This window comes from Schistocerca piceifrons, chromosome 6, assembly GCF_021461385.2.
Source record: "Schistocerca piceifrons isolate TAMUIC-IGC-003096 chromosome 6, iqSchPice1.1, whole genome shotgun sequence".
NCBI classification, from domain to species: Eukaryota; Metazoa; Arthropoda; class Insecta; order Orthoptera; family Acrididae; genus Schistocerca; species Schistocerca piceifrons.
The window spans coordinates 291900632-291919248 of NC_060143.1; the positions used below are offsets into that span (position 1 = coordinate 291900632).

Consider the following 18617-nt stretch of genomic DNA (forward strand, 5'->3'; position numbering starts at 1 on the left):
ACATGTATTTTCGCCAACATATCGAGGGTAAATTAGTCACCACCAACTATTATCGTATGAGCTGGGTACGTGTTTGAAATCAAACTCAAGTTTTCTTTGAACCTTTCAGCAACTGTATCATCTGAACTGGGAGGTCGGTAAAAGGATCCAATTATTATTTTATTACGGTTGCCAACAATGACCTCTGCCCATACTAACTCACAGGAAGTATCTACTTCAATTTTGCGACAAGTTAAACTACTTCTAACAGCAACAATCACACCATTCCAACCGTGTTTAGCCTATCTTTTCGGAACACCATTAGGCTCTTCGCAAAAATTTCGGCTGAGCTTATATCCGGCTTTAGCCAGCTATCAGTGCCTATAACGGTTTGAGCATCATTGCTTTCCATTAGCGCTTGGAACTCTGGTACTTTCCCAACACAGCTATGACAGTTTACAACTGTTATACCAATGGTGCCTGTATCTATGTTCTTCCTGTGTTCAGCCTGCAGCCTTTATGACTGAAGCCCATCTTGTGTTTTCCCGAGACCCTCTAACCTAAAAAACCGCCCAGTTCACGCCAAACAGCCCCTGCTACCCGTGTAGCGGCCTCCTGCGTATAGTGGACACCTGACCTATTCAGCGGAATCCGAAACTCAACCACCGTTTAGCGCAAGTCGAGGAATCTGCAGCCTACACAGTTGCAGAACCGTCTGAGCCTCTGATTTAGACCCTCCACTTGGCTATGTACCAGAGGTCCACAATCAGTTCTGTCGACAATGCTGCAAATGGTCAGCTCTGCTTTCATCTTGCAAGCAAGACTGGCAGCCTTTACCACTTCTGTTAGCCGCTTGAAACCAGAGAGAATCTCTTCTGATCCAAAGCAACACACATCATTGGTACCGACGTGAGCAACCACCTGCAGTTGGCTGCACCCTGTGCTCTTCATACCATCCGGGAGGACCCTTTCCACATCTGGAATGACTCCACCTGGTATGCACACAGAGTACACATTGGTTTTCTTACCCTCCTTGTCAGCCAAGTCCCTAAGGGGCCCTATAACGCACCTAACGTTGGAGCTCCCAACTACCAATAGTCCCACCCTCTGCGATTGCCCGGATATTGCAACCTGAGTGGTTTCCTCTGAAACAGGACAGGCAACAGCATCCTGCTCAGTGACTAAGTGTCAGCCACAGACAGCACTTGGAATCACTCAGGACGCCCCGTGGTGACTGGTTACTGTGCCCCCACTGAGAGAATCTCTGCTCTTGTAGACCAAAACCTTCAACCTATTACCCAGACCCTATCCTCCTATATAAAAGATACCAACCATTTCCTCGACCGACTCTCCACAGTTCCTGTCCCTTTACCACACGGTGCCCTGCTCGTCACGATTGATGCCACCTCCCTGTACACTAATATTCCTAATGCCCATGGACTTAATGCTATTGAACACTACCTTTGCAGACGACCTATGGATTCCAAACCAACAACCTCCTACCTAGTCTCCATGAACAACTATATCCTCACCAAGAATTACTTCTCCTTTGAAGGCATTACCTACAAACAAATCTGCAGTCCTGCTATGGCCACCCGCATGGCATCATCCCATGCTAACCTATCCATGGGCCATCTAGAGGAGTCCTTCCTAAAAACCCAGAATCCTAAACCCCTCACCTGGTTCAGATTCATTGATGACATCTTTCCTATCTGGATTGAAGGTGAGGACACCCTATTTACATTCCTCCAGAATCTCAACAACTTCTCCCCCATTTGCTTCACCTGGTCCTACTCAACCCAACAAGACACCTTCCTAGATGTTGACCTTCACCTCAGAGATGGCTACATCAGTACCTCTGTCCATATCAAACCTACTAACCACCGACAATACCTCCACTTCGACAGCTGGCAGCCATTCCATACCAAGAAGTTCCTTCTGTACCACCTAGCCACCCGTGTTCCTCACATCTGCAGTGACGAGCAGTCCCTCTCAAAATATACAAAGGGTCTCACTGAAGTCTTCACTGACCGTAATTATCCTCCCATCCTTTTACGAAAACAAATCTGCCGTGCCTTATCTTTCCAGTCTCCCACCACCTCCCAAAGTCAGGGTCACGATTACCTCTCGTTGTGCCCTGAAATGAGAAATGTTCTGCTCACTATCCTTCCCACCCCTCCTACCGTAGTATTCCACTGTCCACCGAACCTACACAATATATTCGTCCATCCTTACACAACCCCTGCTCCCAATCCCTTACCTCATGGCTCATACCCCTGTAACAGACCTAGATGCAAGACCTTGTCCCATGCATCCTCCTACCAACACCTATTCCAGTTTGGTCACTAACATCACCTATCTCATCAAAGGCAGGGCTACCTATGAAACCAGTCATGTGATTTACAAGCTAAGCTGCATCCATTGTGCTGCATTCTATGTAGGTATGACAACCAACAAGCTGTCTGTCCACATGAACGGCCACCGAAAAACTGTGGTCAAAAAACAAGTGGACCACCCTGTTGCTGAACACGCTGCCAAACATGATATCCCTCATTTCAATGACTGCTTCACAGACTGTGCCATATGGATCCTTCCCACCAACACCAGCTTTTCTGAATTGCGCAAGTGGGAACTTTCCCTGCAATACACCCTACATTCCCGTAACCCTCCTGGCCTCAACCTTCGTTAGTCACTGTCCTCACCCATCCAGCCCCCTCCCTGTTCCCATTCCAGCACTACACAGCCGTCATTTCACCACTACACGCAGTCTTTTAATTTCTTTTTATTTCTCTCCTTTCCGCTACTTACCCAGTCCACCCTCAGCATCTTCTCTCCTGCCCTCCGTCTAAACTGCAACACTTCACTGTCCGCCACTCCCACCATACTATCCCTCCCCCTCCCCACCCCAGCCTCCTCCTTACCCCCACCCATTTGCCACTCCCATCATGCACTGGTGCTGCTGCTCACAATGTGGTTTCAGCTCTCGGAGACTGGAGACGTATGTGCAAGTTGTATTTACGTGTGTGAGTGTGTGTGTGTGTGTGTGTGTGTGTGTGTGTGTGTGTGTGTGTGTTCCTGTGTCTGTGTGTACTGCTGACAAAGGCCTTAAGGGCTGAAAGCTATAATTGTGTGAATCTTTTTACTGTGCCTATTGTGACTCAGCATCTCTGCTATATGGTGAGTAGCAACTTTCCTTCTCTGGTATTGTTATATTCCATCCTGGATTTTCCAAGATATTCTCTGTTTTTGTTTTGCTTTGGCAAAATCAGTAATGTTCCTTTTAAAATGGCCCAAATATTGCAGAGAATTTTGCACTCACATTTTATTCTGATAAGAAAAATGTGGCATTCATCATGCACCGTGCTTCCTCAGACGTAATTCTTCATGTAAATTATATTATATTCTTTCTGATACATTCATAGTTTCAACTATTTCTTGCACCTCCATTCCCTTATCACCCAATACAGTATTATATATGTTCTTGATACTTTTGTCTATGGTTGCAGTTTTGTGACATTGTTTGCATGAACCATCTGCAAGAGAAGTATTGCTACATTTGAATTCTGTCACGCATTTCTTAAGTGCTGTGAATGAAGGAACAGACTACTCATAACTGGTTGTCAACTTCATATGAATTTACATTGATGGTAATCTGTCCAAACAAAGAACTTCCCAGTGTTACAGCGTTTTAATTCAACCATTCAACCTAATAGCATACGGAATGACCACTACAAAAAACGTATAAATAAAGCTACTTAAAGATATGGTTCACATTTGACTTGCAGTATTGCACAGTATCTAACAATGCAATAAATACATAATTTCATTGCAATCGAAATTGTCTTTGTAATGGCATAAAACTTCCAGTTTGCCTTGAGGCTGATGAAGATGTCATTACTTTCGTTGATTATGCCACAATAGTTACTGTATCTGTTAATATTCCATTCTTATGGTGACTTGCCCAATCTAGTAGACACACAGAATGCATTAATTAAAAATGTCCTTTTTAACCAAATTTATTGCATCTATAGAGGCGGAAAATGATGTATAGAAAATTAGATTTCAGCAACTTCTAATTTCTTGATAAATGAACTTTGCACATTCTGAATGTGTACTGAACCACATGATGGCACAACCTTAGACATTATGTAATCACTGGTGTACCTTTGTTTGCAGCTCCTGCTGCTCACAGAAGAAAAGTTTATATCAATGACATTATGACACAGGTACAATAAATTCACTTCAGTTAAACAATATCTGAAACGTCTTGATATACTCTTTATACCAAGTTTGAGAGAAATAGATGATAGGTTGATTATATCTAAGAAGATAATATATATTTACATTACTTTCTGTGTCCGGGCAAGAATATCTAAACTCTATTCTTCTAAAACTCTACAGCTTTAATAGCCTTGTCACTGGATAAAAAGAGATCTTCCACTGTGAAAATAAACTCCATCCTTGGGCACCTGAGCAAATGTTGAATTGTGTGTGTTTCTCCGCATTCACGCTGCTCATCTTCAGAGTAACCTCACTTAATCATGTTTACTTTGTATTTTGCACTTCTGTTCTTAATCTATTTAGTGCTGTTCATGTATTGTATGATTTCCCCTTTGGGGTGAATATTTGTAATTTGCAGAATGTCTAACCATAAAGTAGGCGGAATGTCTCAGGTCGGCCCTCTAGAGGTACTATCCATTGGTTGAAACTCTTACTTGTTTTAACACAAGTTGGAACTGTTTATTGGTTACACAGTAAGTGCCATGGGTTGGATTGCTGCTTTTTTCCTCTCTGTTTCATTGGCTGCTTTGTGCCTGATATTTGATGATGGTGCCATGGCTGCAAGTGATTAAATTTTGTGAACAGTCTCATGTTTGATATCACCAATCATATTATATGCTATGTACAGTTTTTATGGTTTTGTGACAAAACATTCATCCATTCGTTCACTCACACATTCATTCATTCATTGTGAACAAAAGTTCCCATTAAAAAGGAGATCCTTCAGGAATGTTGAGAGAATCAAAGTACACATTAACAGAGGACAAACAAATAGTAGAAATCTACTCTGTCTACTGTATAACTAATAAACTATCACTATACTGCTCTTTTTTTTTTAAAAAAAAAAAAAGAAAAAATACTCAAAATTCTGTACACCATAACAATAAAGAGGCAAATGAACAATCGCTGCTTCAAAGCATGCTTTTCTTTTTTGGTTAATGTTATTTTCACACTCAGAGAGAAGTGAATTTTGTTTCTATGAAAAGTGTATGATTATTTGCTTGTGAAAGGAAATGACTAGTTACTGTATGTATTGAAATTAATATTAAAGTGTTTTTTTTTTTTCCTTCTCTCAGCCCTGGTCTGCAGGACAGCAATTATGTGCCACCACATGTGTTAGATGAGCTCATGCACAGCCTGGAGAAGCAGGCAGCCAATAGTATAGCAGTTCTGAATCGTCTCACCGCAATTCCTGCACCACTTCTACCAACTCCAGAGACGTTTAATGTGCTTACAGAAGATAGCACAAGCGTGTGCCAGAACTGGGCGGAGGGTATCACAATATCTGATGATGAGTTTCACTGCCAGGTTAGTCCCTTTATGACACTTTTCTCATTTGGTGTCAAACAGTTAGGGTAGTCATTATTAACACTCTAGGTTACAAAATCAAACAGGTGTTAGTTTATGTCCAGTATCCTGTTGTGAAAAAATGTTAACTGTGCTATATAATTAGGATAAACGAAATAAAGTTGATAAGTGCAGCAACTGCTAAACACTGCAATTGGAATGAGATGAAATGTGGTGTCATGAATTTGAGGGGAATAAAATTAAAGAGTCAAACAATGAAAAATCCAGGATGGAATGTAACAATACCAGAGAAGGAAAGTTGGTACTCACCATATAGCGGAGATGCTGAGTTGTGATAGGCACAACAAAAAGATTCACACAATTATAGCTTTCGGCTATTAAGGTCTTTTCAGCAGTACACACACACACACACACACACACACACACACACACACACACACACACACACGTAAACGCAACTTGCACACACGTCTGCAGTCTCTCAGAGAGCTGAAACCACTCTGCGAACAACAGACCAGTGCATGATGGGAGTGGTGACTGGGTGAGGGTAAGGAGGTGGCTGGGGCGGGGAGGGGGAGGGATAGTATGGTGGGAGTGGCAGACAGTGAAGTGTTGCAGTTTAGACGGAGGACAGGAGAAAAGGTGCGGTGGGGGGAGGGGGTAAGTAGTGGAATGGAGAAGCATAAAAAGTAATTAAAAGACTGAGTGTAGCGGTGAAATGACGGCTGTGTAGTGCTGGAATGGGAACAGGGAGGGGGCTGGATGGGTGAGGACACTGACTAACGAAGGTTGAGGCCAAGAGGGTTACGGGAATATTGGATGTATTGCAGGGAAAGTTCCCACCTGCACAATTCAGAAAAGCTAGTGTTGGTGGGAAGGATCCATATTGCACAGGCTGTGAAGCAGTTATTGAGATGAGGGATATGTTTGGCAGCGAGTTCAGCAACAGGGTGGACCACTTGCTTTTAGGCCACAATTTGTCGGTGGCCGTTCATGCGGACAGACAGCTTATTGGTTGTCATCCCTACATAGAATCCAGCAAAGTGGTTGCAGCTTAGCTTGTAAATCACATGACTGGTTTCACAGGTAGCCCTGCCTTTGATGGGATAGGTGATGTTAGCAGTTTTGTCTTCTCATATTAGTTAGTAGGTTTGATATGGACCATCAAACCATTAAACCTACTAACCACCAGCAATACCTCCACTTCGACAGCTGCCACCCGTTCTATACCAAGAAGTCCCTTCCGTACAGCATAGCCACCTGTGGTTGCCGCATCTGCAGTGACGAGCAGTCCCTCTCAAAATATACCGAGGGTCTCACTAAAGCATTCACTGAAAGTAGTTATCCTCCCATCCTTTTACAAAAACAAATCTCCTGTGCCTTATCTTTCCAGTCTCCCACCACATCCCAAAGTCCCACAGTCCGGCCACAGAGGAGCATTCTCCTCGTAACTCAGTACCATCAGGGACTGGAGCAACTGAATTACATTTCAATTGCCTCTCGTTGTGCCCTGAAATGAGAAATGTCCTGCCCACTATCCTTCCCACCCCTCCTACTGAGGTATTCCACCGTCCACCAAACCTACACAATATACTCATCGGTCCTTACGCAACCCCTGCTCCCAATTCCTTACCTCATGGCTCATACCCCTGTAACAGACCTAGATGCAAGACCTGTACTATACATCCTCCTACCACCACCTACTCCAGTCCGGTCACTAGTATCACCTATCCCATCAGAGGCAGGGCTACCTGTGAAACCAGTCATGTGATTTACAAGCTAAGTTGCATCCACTGTGCTGCATTCTATGTAGGCATGACAACCAATAAGCTGTCTGTCCGGATGAATGGACACCGACAAACTGTGGCCAAGAAACAAGTGGACCACCCTGTTGCTGAACATGCTGCCAAACAAGATATCCCTCATCTCAGTGACTGCTTCACAGTCTGTGCCATATGGATTCTTCCCACCAACACCAGCTTTTCTGAAATGCGCAGGTGGGAACTTTCCCTGCAGTACATCCTACGTTTCTGTAACCCTCCTGGCCTCAACCTTTGTTAGTCAGTGTCCTCACCCATCCAGCCCCTCCCTGTTCCCATTCCAGTACTAGACAGCCGTCATTTCACCGCCACACCAAGTCTTTTAATTTCTTTTTATTTCTCTCCTTTCCACTACTTACCCCTTCCCCCCCCTCAGCACCTTCTCTCTGCCCTCCGTCTAAACTGCAACACTTCACTGTCCGCCACTCCCACCATACTACACCATGAATACAAATTATACTGGAACAGAACCATTATAACAGATAAAACAACACCACATAACAAACCTGACATCATACTCACCAATAAAAAAAAGAAATTAACACAACTAATCGAAATATCCATACCCAATACAACAAATATACAGAAGAAAACAGGAGAAAAAATTGAAAAATACATCCAACTGGCTGAGGAAGTCAAGGACATGTGGCATCAGGATAAAGTTGACATTATACCAATTATTCTATCAACTACAGGAGTCATACCACAAAATATCCACCAGTACATCAACGCAATACAGCTACATCCAAACGTATATATGCAACTACAGAAATCTGTAATTATTGATACATGTTCAATTACCCAAAAGTTCCTAAATGCAATGTAACATATACCGTCCAGTTAAAAGGAAGCCACGCTTGATCAAGGTCCACGTCACTTTCCATTTTTAACCAGACATAACGTCTGAGAAAGGAAAGAAATAATAATGCTCTGAAGAAGAAAAGGAGATGTAATACATGTTCACCTCATGAAGATAAGTATTGGCCAATCGATATATCTCTTTGTGAACTGGATAAGTTTCTGAATGTAACTTCCATTTTGGTAGTACATGTTAACTTACCTATATAGAAGGTCAAAAGTTTGAAATCATATTATTATTAAAAAAAACATAAAAACATGTAAAATATAGTTGCTAGGGTGCAGATGAACTTATAACAGTTGGAGGCTCAGATATATGTACTTAAGGATGTCGCTCTGAAATTAGGTTGAATTGTTGACAAGCACACACAAAAAAGACAGGGAACTTACTGCTTTTGGAGTGAACCATTTGTTGAGCTAGAGCGCATGGAAGTACATGTGCTCCCCCCCCCCCCCCCCCCCCCACACACACACACACACACAGCCAGTTTGCTGGTTAGGAATGCAGGAGGGTGTGGTGCCAAGTGCACAGGCTAGGCATGTGATGCACAGGTGTTGGAGCCAGTGGGGAGCAGTGCACAGTGAAGGTGATGTGGAAAATAGAAGAGGGTGAAAGGATAGAGGAAGGGGAAGCTGTTGGAGGGGGGTGTGAGGACAGTCCATTATTGGATATTAAGGCCATTATTATTCTGGGAGTGAAGGCTGTATTGCGAGGATAACTCTTCACCTCCACAGTTCAGAAAAGTTGGTGGTGGAGAAAAGGATCTAGATCAGTGGTAATCAGCCTGGTCCCTTATGCCCACTAATGGGCATTCCAGCTTTCATGACAGTGATAGGGGTTTTCATTATGTTTTCATAAAATGTTGATGTAAAGTGTTTGGTAGGTAGTTAGTACTATATGCTTCGTTGTAACTGTGCTTTATCAATTTTGTAATGTTACTTACCTACTTCACAAATCATCGTTGCTATGGAATTGATGGGCTGTTAAAAATTTTACTACTGACAGAGATACAAAAAGGGGTGGTAGGTAAAAATGGTTTTTTGCCCTGATCTAGCTGGCACAGCTCATGGAGCAGCCATTGAAATTTAGCATGTTGTATGTTGTTCCACTGGGTGCTGGCCATGGTGGTCGAGCAGTTCTAGGCGCTTCAGTCTGGAACCGCGTGACTGCTATGGTCGCAGGTTCAAATCCTGCCTCTGGCGTGGATGTGTGTGATGTCCTTAGATGACCTCAGATGTTAAGTCCCGTAGTGCTCAGAGCCATTTTTTTGTTCCACTGGGTGATCACAGTTTGGTGTAGCCACTCCTTCTGGTGGGCTGCTGGTTGGTTATAATATTTACATAAAAATCTATGCAGTGATTGCAGCAGAGTTGGTAAATGATGTGGCTGGTTTCACAGGTGACCCATCCTCTGATGGAGTAGGATAGTACTGTGACAGGACTCTAGCAGAAAGTTCTGAGCTGATGTATTGGGCGTGTCTTGCACCTGGATGTTCCACAGGGGCAAGGGGCTGGGATTGGGAGTGGCATAGATATGGACTAGGATGTTGCGGAGGCCTGATGGGTGACAGACCACCACTTTAGGAGGGATGGGAGGGATCTTGGGTAGGATGTCTCTCATTCCAGGGCTTGGTGATAGATAATTAGTTAAAGTCCTGGTAAAGCATTTATTTCAGTAGTTCCAGTCCAGAATGGTATTGGGTGATGAGGAAGGCACTCTTTTGTAGCTTATTATTGTTTGTGTGCGCCTGTTGATGACTCAATGCTTCTGCTTTTTGGTGTGTGATCTCCTTTATACCTAAAGTATTTACATTCTGCCAGACCTTTCCTACTTCAATGATACTGAAATTAAATTAAATTTCATCTTTTTATGTTTCACATGTAATCACCATAATAGATTCTGCCTGTCATTGTTGCAAAAATGTATAAAATTGTTTCAGCTGCATTTTGATCTGGCACAGTACCATTTCTTTCGCGAAGATTACCATGCAGTTCAAGATAATATATCAAAAGCTGCTGCTCTTCACAAGAAATTGGTTGCCTGTGGAACAAATCTGATATACTGCACAGCAACAGCAGCGCAAATTAAGGGATACAGCAATGCTTGTGAAATGATCCGTGTACATGTACCAACTGTTTCTCCTCAGTCAGATTTGCTTCACCAGCTGCATCGTTCAATACGTGATCAATATACAGTAAGTATTTCTATACTGACACATGTTTGCATTACATTGTGGTAGCAGGTGGGTTGGGGAAGTGGCACTGAAGAGAGACAGTGTGAGACAAAAGATAATAAAGCTGCTTCTTATCTTGTATGTGGCATATTGTAATGTTGTGGCAGTGGACTTTTTTCCAGAAGGTGCTTTATACCCCCCCCCCCCAAAAAAAAATAAAAGAAAAGGTTTTACTGGCTGCCAATTAGTGATACTGCAGTGGGAGGCAGCTACATTCATGATATTATTTTTATTATGCAATTACTTTCATCTGATTTTTACATCTAGAATTTGTGGAAACATTCAGAAAGTTCTGCATGACAATAATGCTGATATCATTGCTGTGGTATGATTAATATTCCTCCCACGAGATTCCACATATGTTTTGTCAGTGACTTTGAGCTGAATAATTTTCTTGCTTAAATCATAGTTTTCCATGACTGTTTATTGTTTATTTGTCCAAGAATCATTTTAGTACATTGTTTGTACATGTGATACAGGACAGTGGTAAACGTAGTTAATGTACAATACAGTAGTCATTTTGACTACATTGTTGACATAATCACAATGCATAATAATGTAGGTTGGTGTACTACTAGCTTCTACATGTGATAATAGCAGTTATTAAGTGAGATGACATGATAAGCACAATGTAAATTGTACTATGAAAAATTGACAATTAGTAAAATTTGATAAATGAGGTTTACTTATTGCGATGTTCCATAAATTCAGACAAAGAATAAAAGCAGTAGTCAAGCAAGAACTATTTTAACTTTATTTTAAATGCTTTTAATATTGGTATGCGTTGTAGGTAAGAAGGCAAATGGTTATATAACATAGCTCCAGTATGATACACTCCTCTTTTGCATAAGTTTGCATTTGCTGTGTTCATGTATAGGTTCATCTTCTGCATAGTTTCATATGTGTGTATATCATAGTTGTGTCTGAAGAGATTTTCCTTTTTTTAAGATGCTCCCTTTTGTGAAAATTAGTATTTTGTATACACAGCATGATTCACAAAGATATGAAAATATTTTAATATGTTGTTCTATAAGTAAAACTAAAGAAAAAAGTTCATATTAACATATGTCCACAAGTGTTTAGTTACAGAGCTAGAGCTAATAAGATTTTGCTTGAAATTTAGCAACTTCACTAATATGAAGCCATCACAAAACTGCGAGCTTAAAGCAAAGCATGATTTCCATTTGTTTTGTTGTTATTGATCTGGTGAATTTAATAAAACATGTCACAGATGTGTATCCACAGTAGTTTTCGTGAACATCCAGAGAAACAGAGAGATAATTTTGTAAAATTTTTTATTTATTAACTACTTGGCCCAGATTACTTAAATTCCAGACAATGGCACAAAGATTTCAACAGGCATGTTGAAAATACTTTGCACTGCGTAGCAAGTGGAACATCTTTGAGCAAGTGGGGCATTTCTTCTTGAAGGAATTGTTAGTACATCTTGCCAGTTAGATGTCCTAGGGAAATGAATGGTCCAGTGAAGTGTGTGTTGATTATATCACACCACACATTTATGCTAAATCGCTGCTGGTAATTTCATTGCACTGTTGCATGTGGGTTTGCTTCAGACTTTAAGTGCTCGTTATGTAAATTGTTTATACCATCTCAAGTAAACTGTGCCTCATCAGTAAATAAAATGTATTTTTGTAACTGCTGTTTACTGCTGGATATTCTGGAAAACTATTGCAGATACACCTGTGGGACATGTTTTATTAGATTTGCCAGACCAATAACAACAAAATGAATGGAAATTGTGCCTGTCTTTAACCTCGTAAAGTTTAGCGATGACTTCGTATTAGTGAAGTTGCTAAATTTCAGGCAAAATCTTTTATTAGCCATAACTCCATAACTAAACATTTGCGGACCTATGTTTATATGAACTTTTTTCTTTAGTTTTACTTGTACAATAACATATTAAAAATTCGTACATCTTTGTGCATCACCCTGTATACAAGCAAGGCAGTGGTAATATTTTGAGAGTTTTAAAAAGGGATGTACAGGAATCCTTGCATTTAGCTTTTTTATCTTCCTGACAATCTTTTTCTGTATTTTAAATGTTTTTTGTAGAATTTGTGGGAAAAATTATTCCGTACATAAGTAGCGACTGTATACTACGATGGTACACAGTCAGCCCTGACGAGCAGCTTGTATTCTGAGTGAGGATCCTAACAGCATATGGTGGTGAATTCAGTTTCTTATTTAAATTGTTTAGCTGCACCGCCCACTTCAGATCTGCCCGAACATGACTGCCTAGACATTTTGTATGTCTGACCTTCGACACAGTTTTTTCCTTTGGTAGTGAAAACGGAGTTTGCAGGATGGATGTTTTTGTGTGGTTTTGAAGGTAGTTGCCACAGTTTTTTCAGAATTTATGATGAGCCTTTCGGTCCTGAACCAGTGCATAAAGGCATGCATAACTAATGTTGCAGTCCCCTGCCGATTTTTCTCATTCTGTGATTTAGTAGAATATTAGTGTCATCTGCAAAGAGTACAGTGGTTCCAGCATGTGTTTTACTAGCCAAGTCATTTATATACAACAGAAATAGGACATGTCCCAGAACTGACCCTTGCGGGATTTCATACTTGATTTTTCTTCTCATTGCTGTAAAACCTAGAAATTTTTTATGTTTCACTATCTTTGTGTTTTATTACTGTAATCTGCTGATGATTACTGAGGTACAACTGGAGCCACATTTCAAACTGGCCTCTAATTCCATAATTACTTCATTTATGCAAGAGAATGCCATGATCAGTAACATCAAAGGCTTTACTTACAAGGGAACCTCCCCATCGCACCACCCTCAGATTTAGTTATAAGTTGGCACAGTGGATAGGCCTTGAAAAACTGAACACAGATCAATCGAGAAAACAGGAAGAAGTTGTGTGGAAGTATGAAAAATATAAGCAAAATACACAAACTGAGTAGCCTATGCATATGATATGCAACATCTCGGAGAATATGAGCTCATGAGCGCCGTGGTCCCGTGGTAAGCGTGAGCAACTGCAGTACGAGAGGTCCTTGGATCAAGTCTTCCCTCGAGTGAAAATGTTAATTTTTTATTTTCAGACAATTAATATCTGTCCGTTTGTTCATTGACATCTCTGTTCACTGTAATAAGTTTAGTGTCTGTGTTTTGCGACCGCACCGCTAAACCATGCGATTAGTAGACGAAAGGACGTGCCTATCCAATGGGAACCGAAAAAGTTTGATCGCAAGGTCATAGGTCAACCGATTCGTCCACAGGAAAACACGTCTGATATATTCTATACGACACTGGTGACGGCATATGTTGTCGACCCGCCTAACTTGTACACTTGGCGAATGGGTAAAAAGATTCTTCTACCTTGCCCGATTTAGGTTTTCTTGTGGATGTGATAATCACTCCCAAAAAAGTGATCGCATCGGACGGACAGACGGATAGATAATAATTGTCTGAAAATAAATAAAAAATTAAAATTTTCACTCGAGGGAAGACTTGAACCAATGACCTCTCGTACTGCAGCTGCTGACGCTAACCACGGGACCACGGCGCTCGTGAGTCCATGCTCTCCTCGATGTTGCATATCATATGCATAGACTACTCAGTTTGTATATTTTGCTTATTTTTTTCATACTTCCACACAATTTCTTCCTGTTTTCTCGATTGATCTGTGTTCAGTTTTTCAAGGCCTATCCACTGTGCCAACTTATAACTAAATCTGAGGGGGGGTGCGATGGGGAGGTTCCCTTGTTAGATCCAGAAATATCCAAGATACATGTTGCTTATCATCCACTGCTTTTAATACTTCATTTAAGAAGGCAAAATTTGCTGTGTGAGTTGACTTTCCAGCTCTGAACCCATGCTGGGAGTCACTTAGCAGCCTCTCTTTATTTAAGAAAACTGTTAATCTTCTAAGGAACATTTATTCCATAATTTTGCTGAAGCCTGACAATACTGAAACTGGCCTATATTAGCAATATCACTTTTTGCACTCTTCTTATGCAAAGGTGTTACTTTTGCAGTTTTTAGATTATTTGTAAACAAACCACTATCAAAAGATGAATTTACTATTTCTACTGGTGGTTCAACAATAAATGTTGCACTAACTGTAATAATGGCATCTGGTATCTCAACACCCACTGAATATTTATTAGATAATTCTTTTAGAATTCTTGACAGTTCATCAGGTGTTGCTAGATACAAGAATAATGTGTTTCGATGACTTTTTGATCTGAGTGACTGGCTGGCCGTTTGTCAAGGTGTGTTTTTATTAACAGCTGTGCTATACTAGAGAAATAATTGTTGAAAGCACTGGCCACATGTTTGGGGTCAGTTAGTTTATTTTTATTTATAATCAGCTCTATATTACTGTTATTAACTGGCCTGGTGCCTGTTTCTTTCCTTTATAATTTGCCAGGTTGCTTTAGTTTTGTTCTTGGAATTACACAATATTTTGTCATTTTCTAGTTTTTTTTTTTTTTTTTTTTTTTTTTTTGAAATAACTCATGTTAGTATTCTTTTGTATCTTTTGAAATACGCAACAAAGTCAGGATTAGTATTTTGCTTGCAGTACTCATACAATCTCTTTTTATTGTGATATGATATCCTTATCACTTTCGTTATCCTTGTGTTTGTTTTTTCAGTACAGTTAAACATAGTTATTGTCTTGGGAAAAGCCATTTCAAAAACAATGTTTGAATGTAGCCATAAACTTATCATATTTCTCATTGGTATCATTACAGTCTTACACATCTTTCCAACTTTCTTCATCTTTCCAACTTTCATCTTTCCAAGTTTCACCCTTTTGTTTGGAACAAGTGACATGGAGATAGTCAGTGAAAGCTCTTGCTGGCTGATGAACTGTACTCCTGGCTGTATAGTTACTTGAAATTGTACTGCCATTCATTGGATTAATTTTACTATAATAGACATTCATCTTTATTGAAGGCTATATGCTGAAGTTCACCATGTTGTGCCATCTACATATTTGATTGTGAAGATCTGTGTTTTCACATCTCAAAGATCTTCTTTCTTGGCATCTGTGAGCAGCATTCACAGAAACTAGCCTTTAATGACAGTTGTTTTCTTTTTCATATGTCAGTTGTCATGTTCCAATTTAACAATGGTTGAGATCTTTTGATGTGCAGGGTTTTTAGTTTTTTCCTGTACGCTCTTTGCAGTAACAAGCCACGTGACCATGGCACTGTCATTGCATACTGATATGCTGTTCCGTTTTCAGAAGTCAACTCCCCAAAATGGAAAATCGTAAATTTTCTGTAATCCAAGGTTTGCTGCTTCATAACTTATTATGAGGAAGAGGTTTCATAGCTGATTTGACTCTGCTGCTATTATTATTCCAAATAAAAATTTAAGTTTGTATTTTACTTGTTTACTTTATTAGTTCCACTTCCTCCTTGTCTTCGCTGCTTGGAGTCATAATATCTTTACACACCAAACAACAAATCTTTCATTTAGGTAGCATGAAACATATTCTTTGAGTAATCAATCCTTGAAAAAACCATTAGTCAATTTGCAAGGGAATCTAGATGGTATAGCCGCAGTCCAGCAGGTGTCTCATCATCGTATAGGTAATCATTGTTCTGTTCGTGACATCATCAGTCCATGTCACAACAGCGACAGCCTTGAGCTGCCTTCATGTGCATATGCTTCATTCAGCACAAATGTACTGCACGTCCCAAGCACTGGGCAATGTGTAATAGGTCCCGTAAGAAAGAACACATTGCTACTGTATTTAACTCCTTTTCAAACGTGGAACAGAAACATGGATGCGAACAGCATGTCAGCAGTGACGGTGTCTCAAAGCAAGTTATGCATTGAAGTGTGTGTGTTTAACATGTCATTGAGAATGCAGATGGACATGGGTGCAGCAGCAACGTTAGTGAACTCTCAAGACTTGGGTGGACTTCGGTTCTCCTCCTCTGACTACAGTGTCATGGAGGCTAGTGGCTTACAACAAACAATAGATTCTCATTCTTGGACAGTTTTCTGCATCTGTGACTTACAAGGCTGTGGTTCATTCATTAACATTCCTAGTTGTGGACAATGCTTACATTGAAAATCTGTTTGATTTGGGCACTTTTAAACTGTGTGGATTCTCCATTGATGAAGTGCATTTGGTTTCTGATCAAGTTCCATATCAACAGTTAGATGCTCTCTGCACTGAAATTTCCTCTCTATTTTCTCTAGGACTGGATTGTGCAACAGAATATTATGATGAAAAAGTCTGCCTGCCCCCTTTTTTTCTGGGCCCACCTCATTCCAGTAACTTTACAGGATCAGAGAAAAGCAGAATTAGATCATCTTCAATCCCTTGATGTTCTTCAACCTCTTTCTTCCAGTGAATGGTCAGCACCACTGGTGATATCAATAAATCTACCGATAAATTATGTATCTGTGGTGATTTTCAAAAATCTATTAATGCACCAACCCCTTGTCACGCCCTGACGAGCTGTTAACAAAATCGCACCCTGAAGAGCTGTTAATGATATTAGCGGGAGGCCATAATTTTTATAAGACTGGCTTATCAGAGACATATGTACACCTGCCAGTAAATGAGGAATCTAAATGCCTCAATACCTCATTTGGGCTTTATCAACATCAGTAGTTGCCTTTTGGTGTGGCAAGTGCACCAACTATTTTTCGACACTTATTAGAGCAACTTACTGCACCAGTTCCAGGCTGCATCAGCTGTTTAGATGATGTAGTAATGTCTGGCGCATCAACAGAAGAACATTTGCACAACCTTCATGCTCTGTTTTCTGTTTTCCAGTCTGCAGGGTTAAAGTGCAATTTGGACAAGACGGTTTTTTCAACCAACCATTATTTATTTGGGTTTTTAAGTGTCGCATTCTGACATTAAACAATTGTACCAGCATGTTAATGCCATGGTTGCACTGTCACACCACACGTCTATCATGGATGTACAGAATTTTTTTAGGCAAAACTGTGTATACCCACACATTCATACCAGATGCTGCTACTGTGGCACAACCACTCCAAGCATTATTATGTAAAGATGTTCCATTCCACTGGCCCCTGGTTTATGGTGGGCATTGAAGTTGTTGAAATTTAAGCTGCAGTTGACCCCTTGTTTGGTAACTTTTCAGCCAGACCAGCACTTTGTGTTAGCGACGGATGCATCTGTGTGGCCTTGGTGCCTTATTGCATTTACTGACTGGTCTGGAAACAACATTTGACAAAGAGGAACTGCTTTGTTTTCCCTTCGACGTGGAAGTTCAAACTGTTGTTGGTGGATTTCGTATTACTAGAACTAAAATTGCAGCTGCAGTAGCCACGAGTTCTGTTTTAAGTAAAGTTGTGGGTCGGTGCCCTCACCTTCTACACCATGGCTGCTGTCTTCAGAACTGTCTCCTCTGCTATGGGCACCTCCTGCAGAGAGAGAGAAAGAGCTACACTATACACACTTGCACATTTAAACATTACTAGCACTGTAGCTCGTCTGGAGTGAAGGCTGTTTCAGATGGAGTGAATGAGTGTAGAAAGGAGGCAGTAAAGCAAAGGAGGGTTGGAGGAAAGAGTGGCTGACTGGAGGGAAGGAGAGGCAGCAAATGTATGTGATAAGAAAATGGACCTGATGGGTTCACTCTGGTGCAGGCAGGGGGAGTTTCTTGGTGGCACACAATGATGTGGAGCAGTATATTCGCAGGGGGAGATAGAACAGAGGAGCAGGGAGACTGCAGAGAGGAGGGTGCTAATGTAGAATGAATGAAGTTGCACCACTGGGGTCAGAGGGTGGTGGTGGTGGTGGTGGTGGTGGTGGTGGTGGTGTAACAGGGACTACTGGATATTGAGGGTAAGAGGATTGTGTGACTGAAGGATGTATTGCAAGAACAGCTCCAATCTATGCAGTAGAGTGGAAAACTGGTATTTGGGAAATAGAGGGAATCCAAATGGAACACATCGTGAAGTAGCCACGGAAGACGAGCGAGCAAGTTGCTTTCAGCGACATGTTTTGCCATTCATGGTCAACTCTGCTGCTGTCCACAGTTTGAAGGTGGATGGCTGGTTGGTAATCACACTTCACAAAAACCTCCACAAAAGTTGCATTGGAGCTATAATTCCATACAGAAAAATCGTGACAATTGAAGTGTGCTCAGCATAGCTGTTTT

At 41.0% G+C, this 18617-nt stretch overlaps 1 protein-coding gene across 3 annotated transcripts in view; it reads left to right on the top strand.

Moving 5' to 3' along the window:
- The window catches only part of LOC124802488 (integrator complex subunit 8), a 195740-nt gene that overhangs the window by 39272 nt on the left and 137851 nt on the right, over positions 1 to 18617 (top strand). For all 3 annotated transcript variants that reach the window (XM_047263298.1, XM_047263299.1, XM_047263300.1), the window contains exons 5-6: positions 5337 to 5568; positions 10187 to 10441. In XM_047263298.1, the coding sequence (XP_047119254.1) occupies positions 5337 to 5568; positions 10187 to 10441 (487 nt within the window). The remainder of the gene's footprint in view (positions 1 to 5336; positions 5569 to 10186; positions 10442 to 18617) is intronic.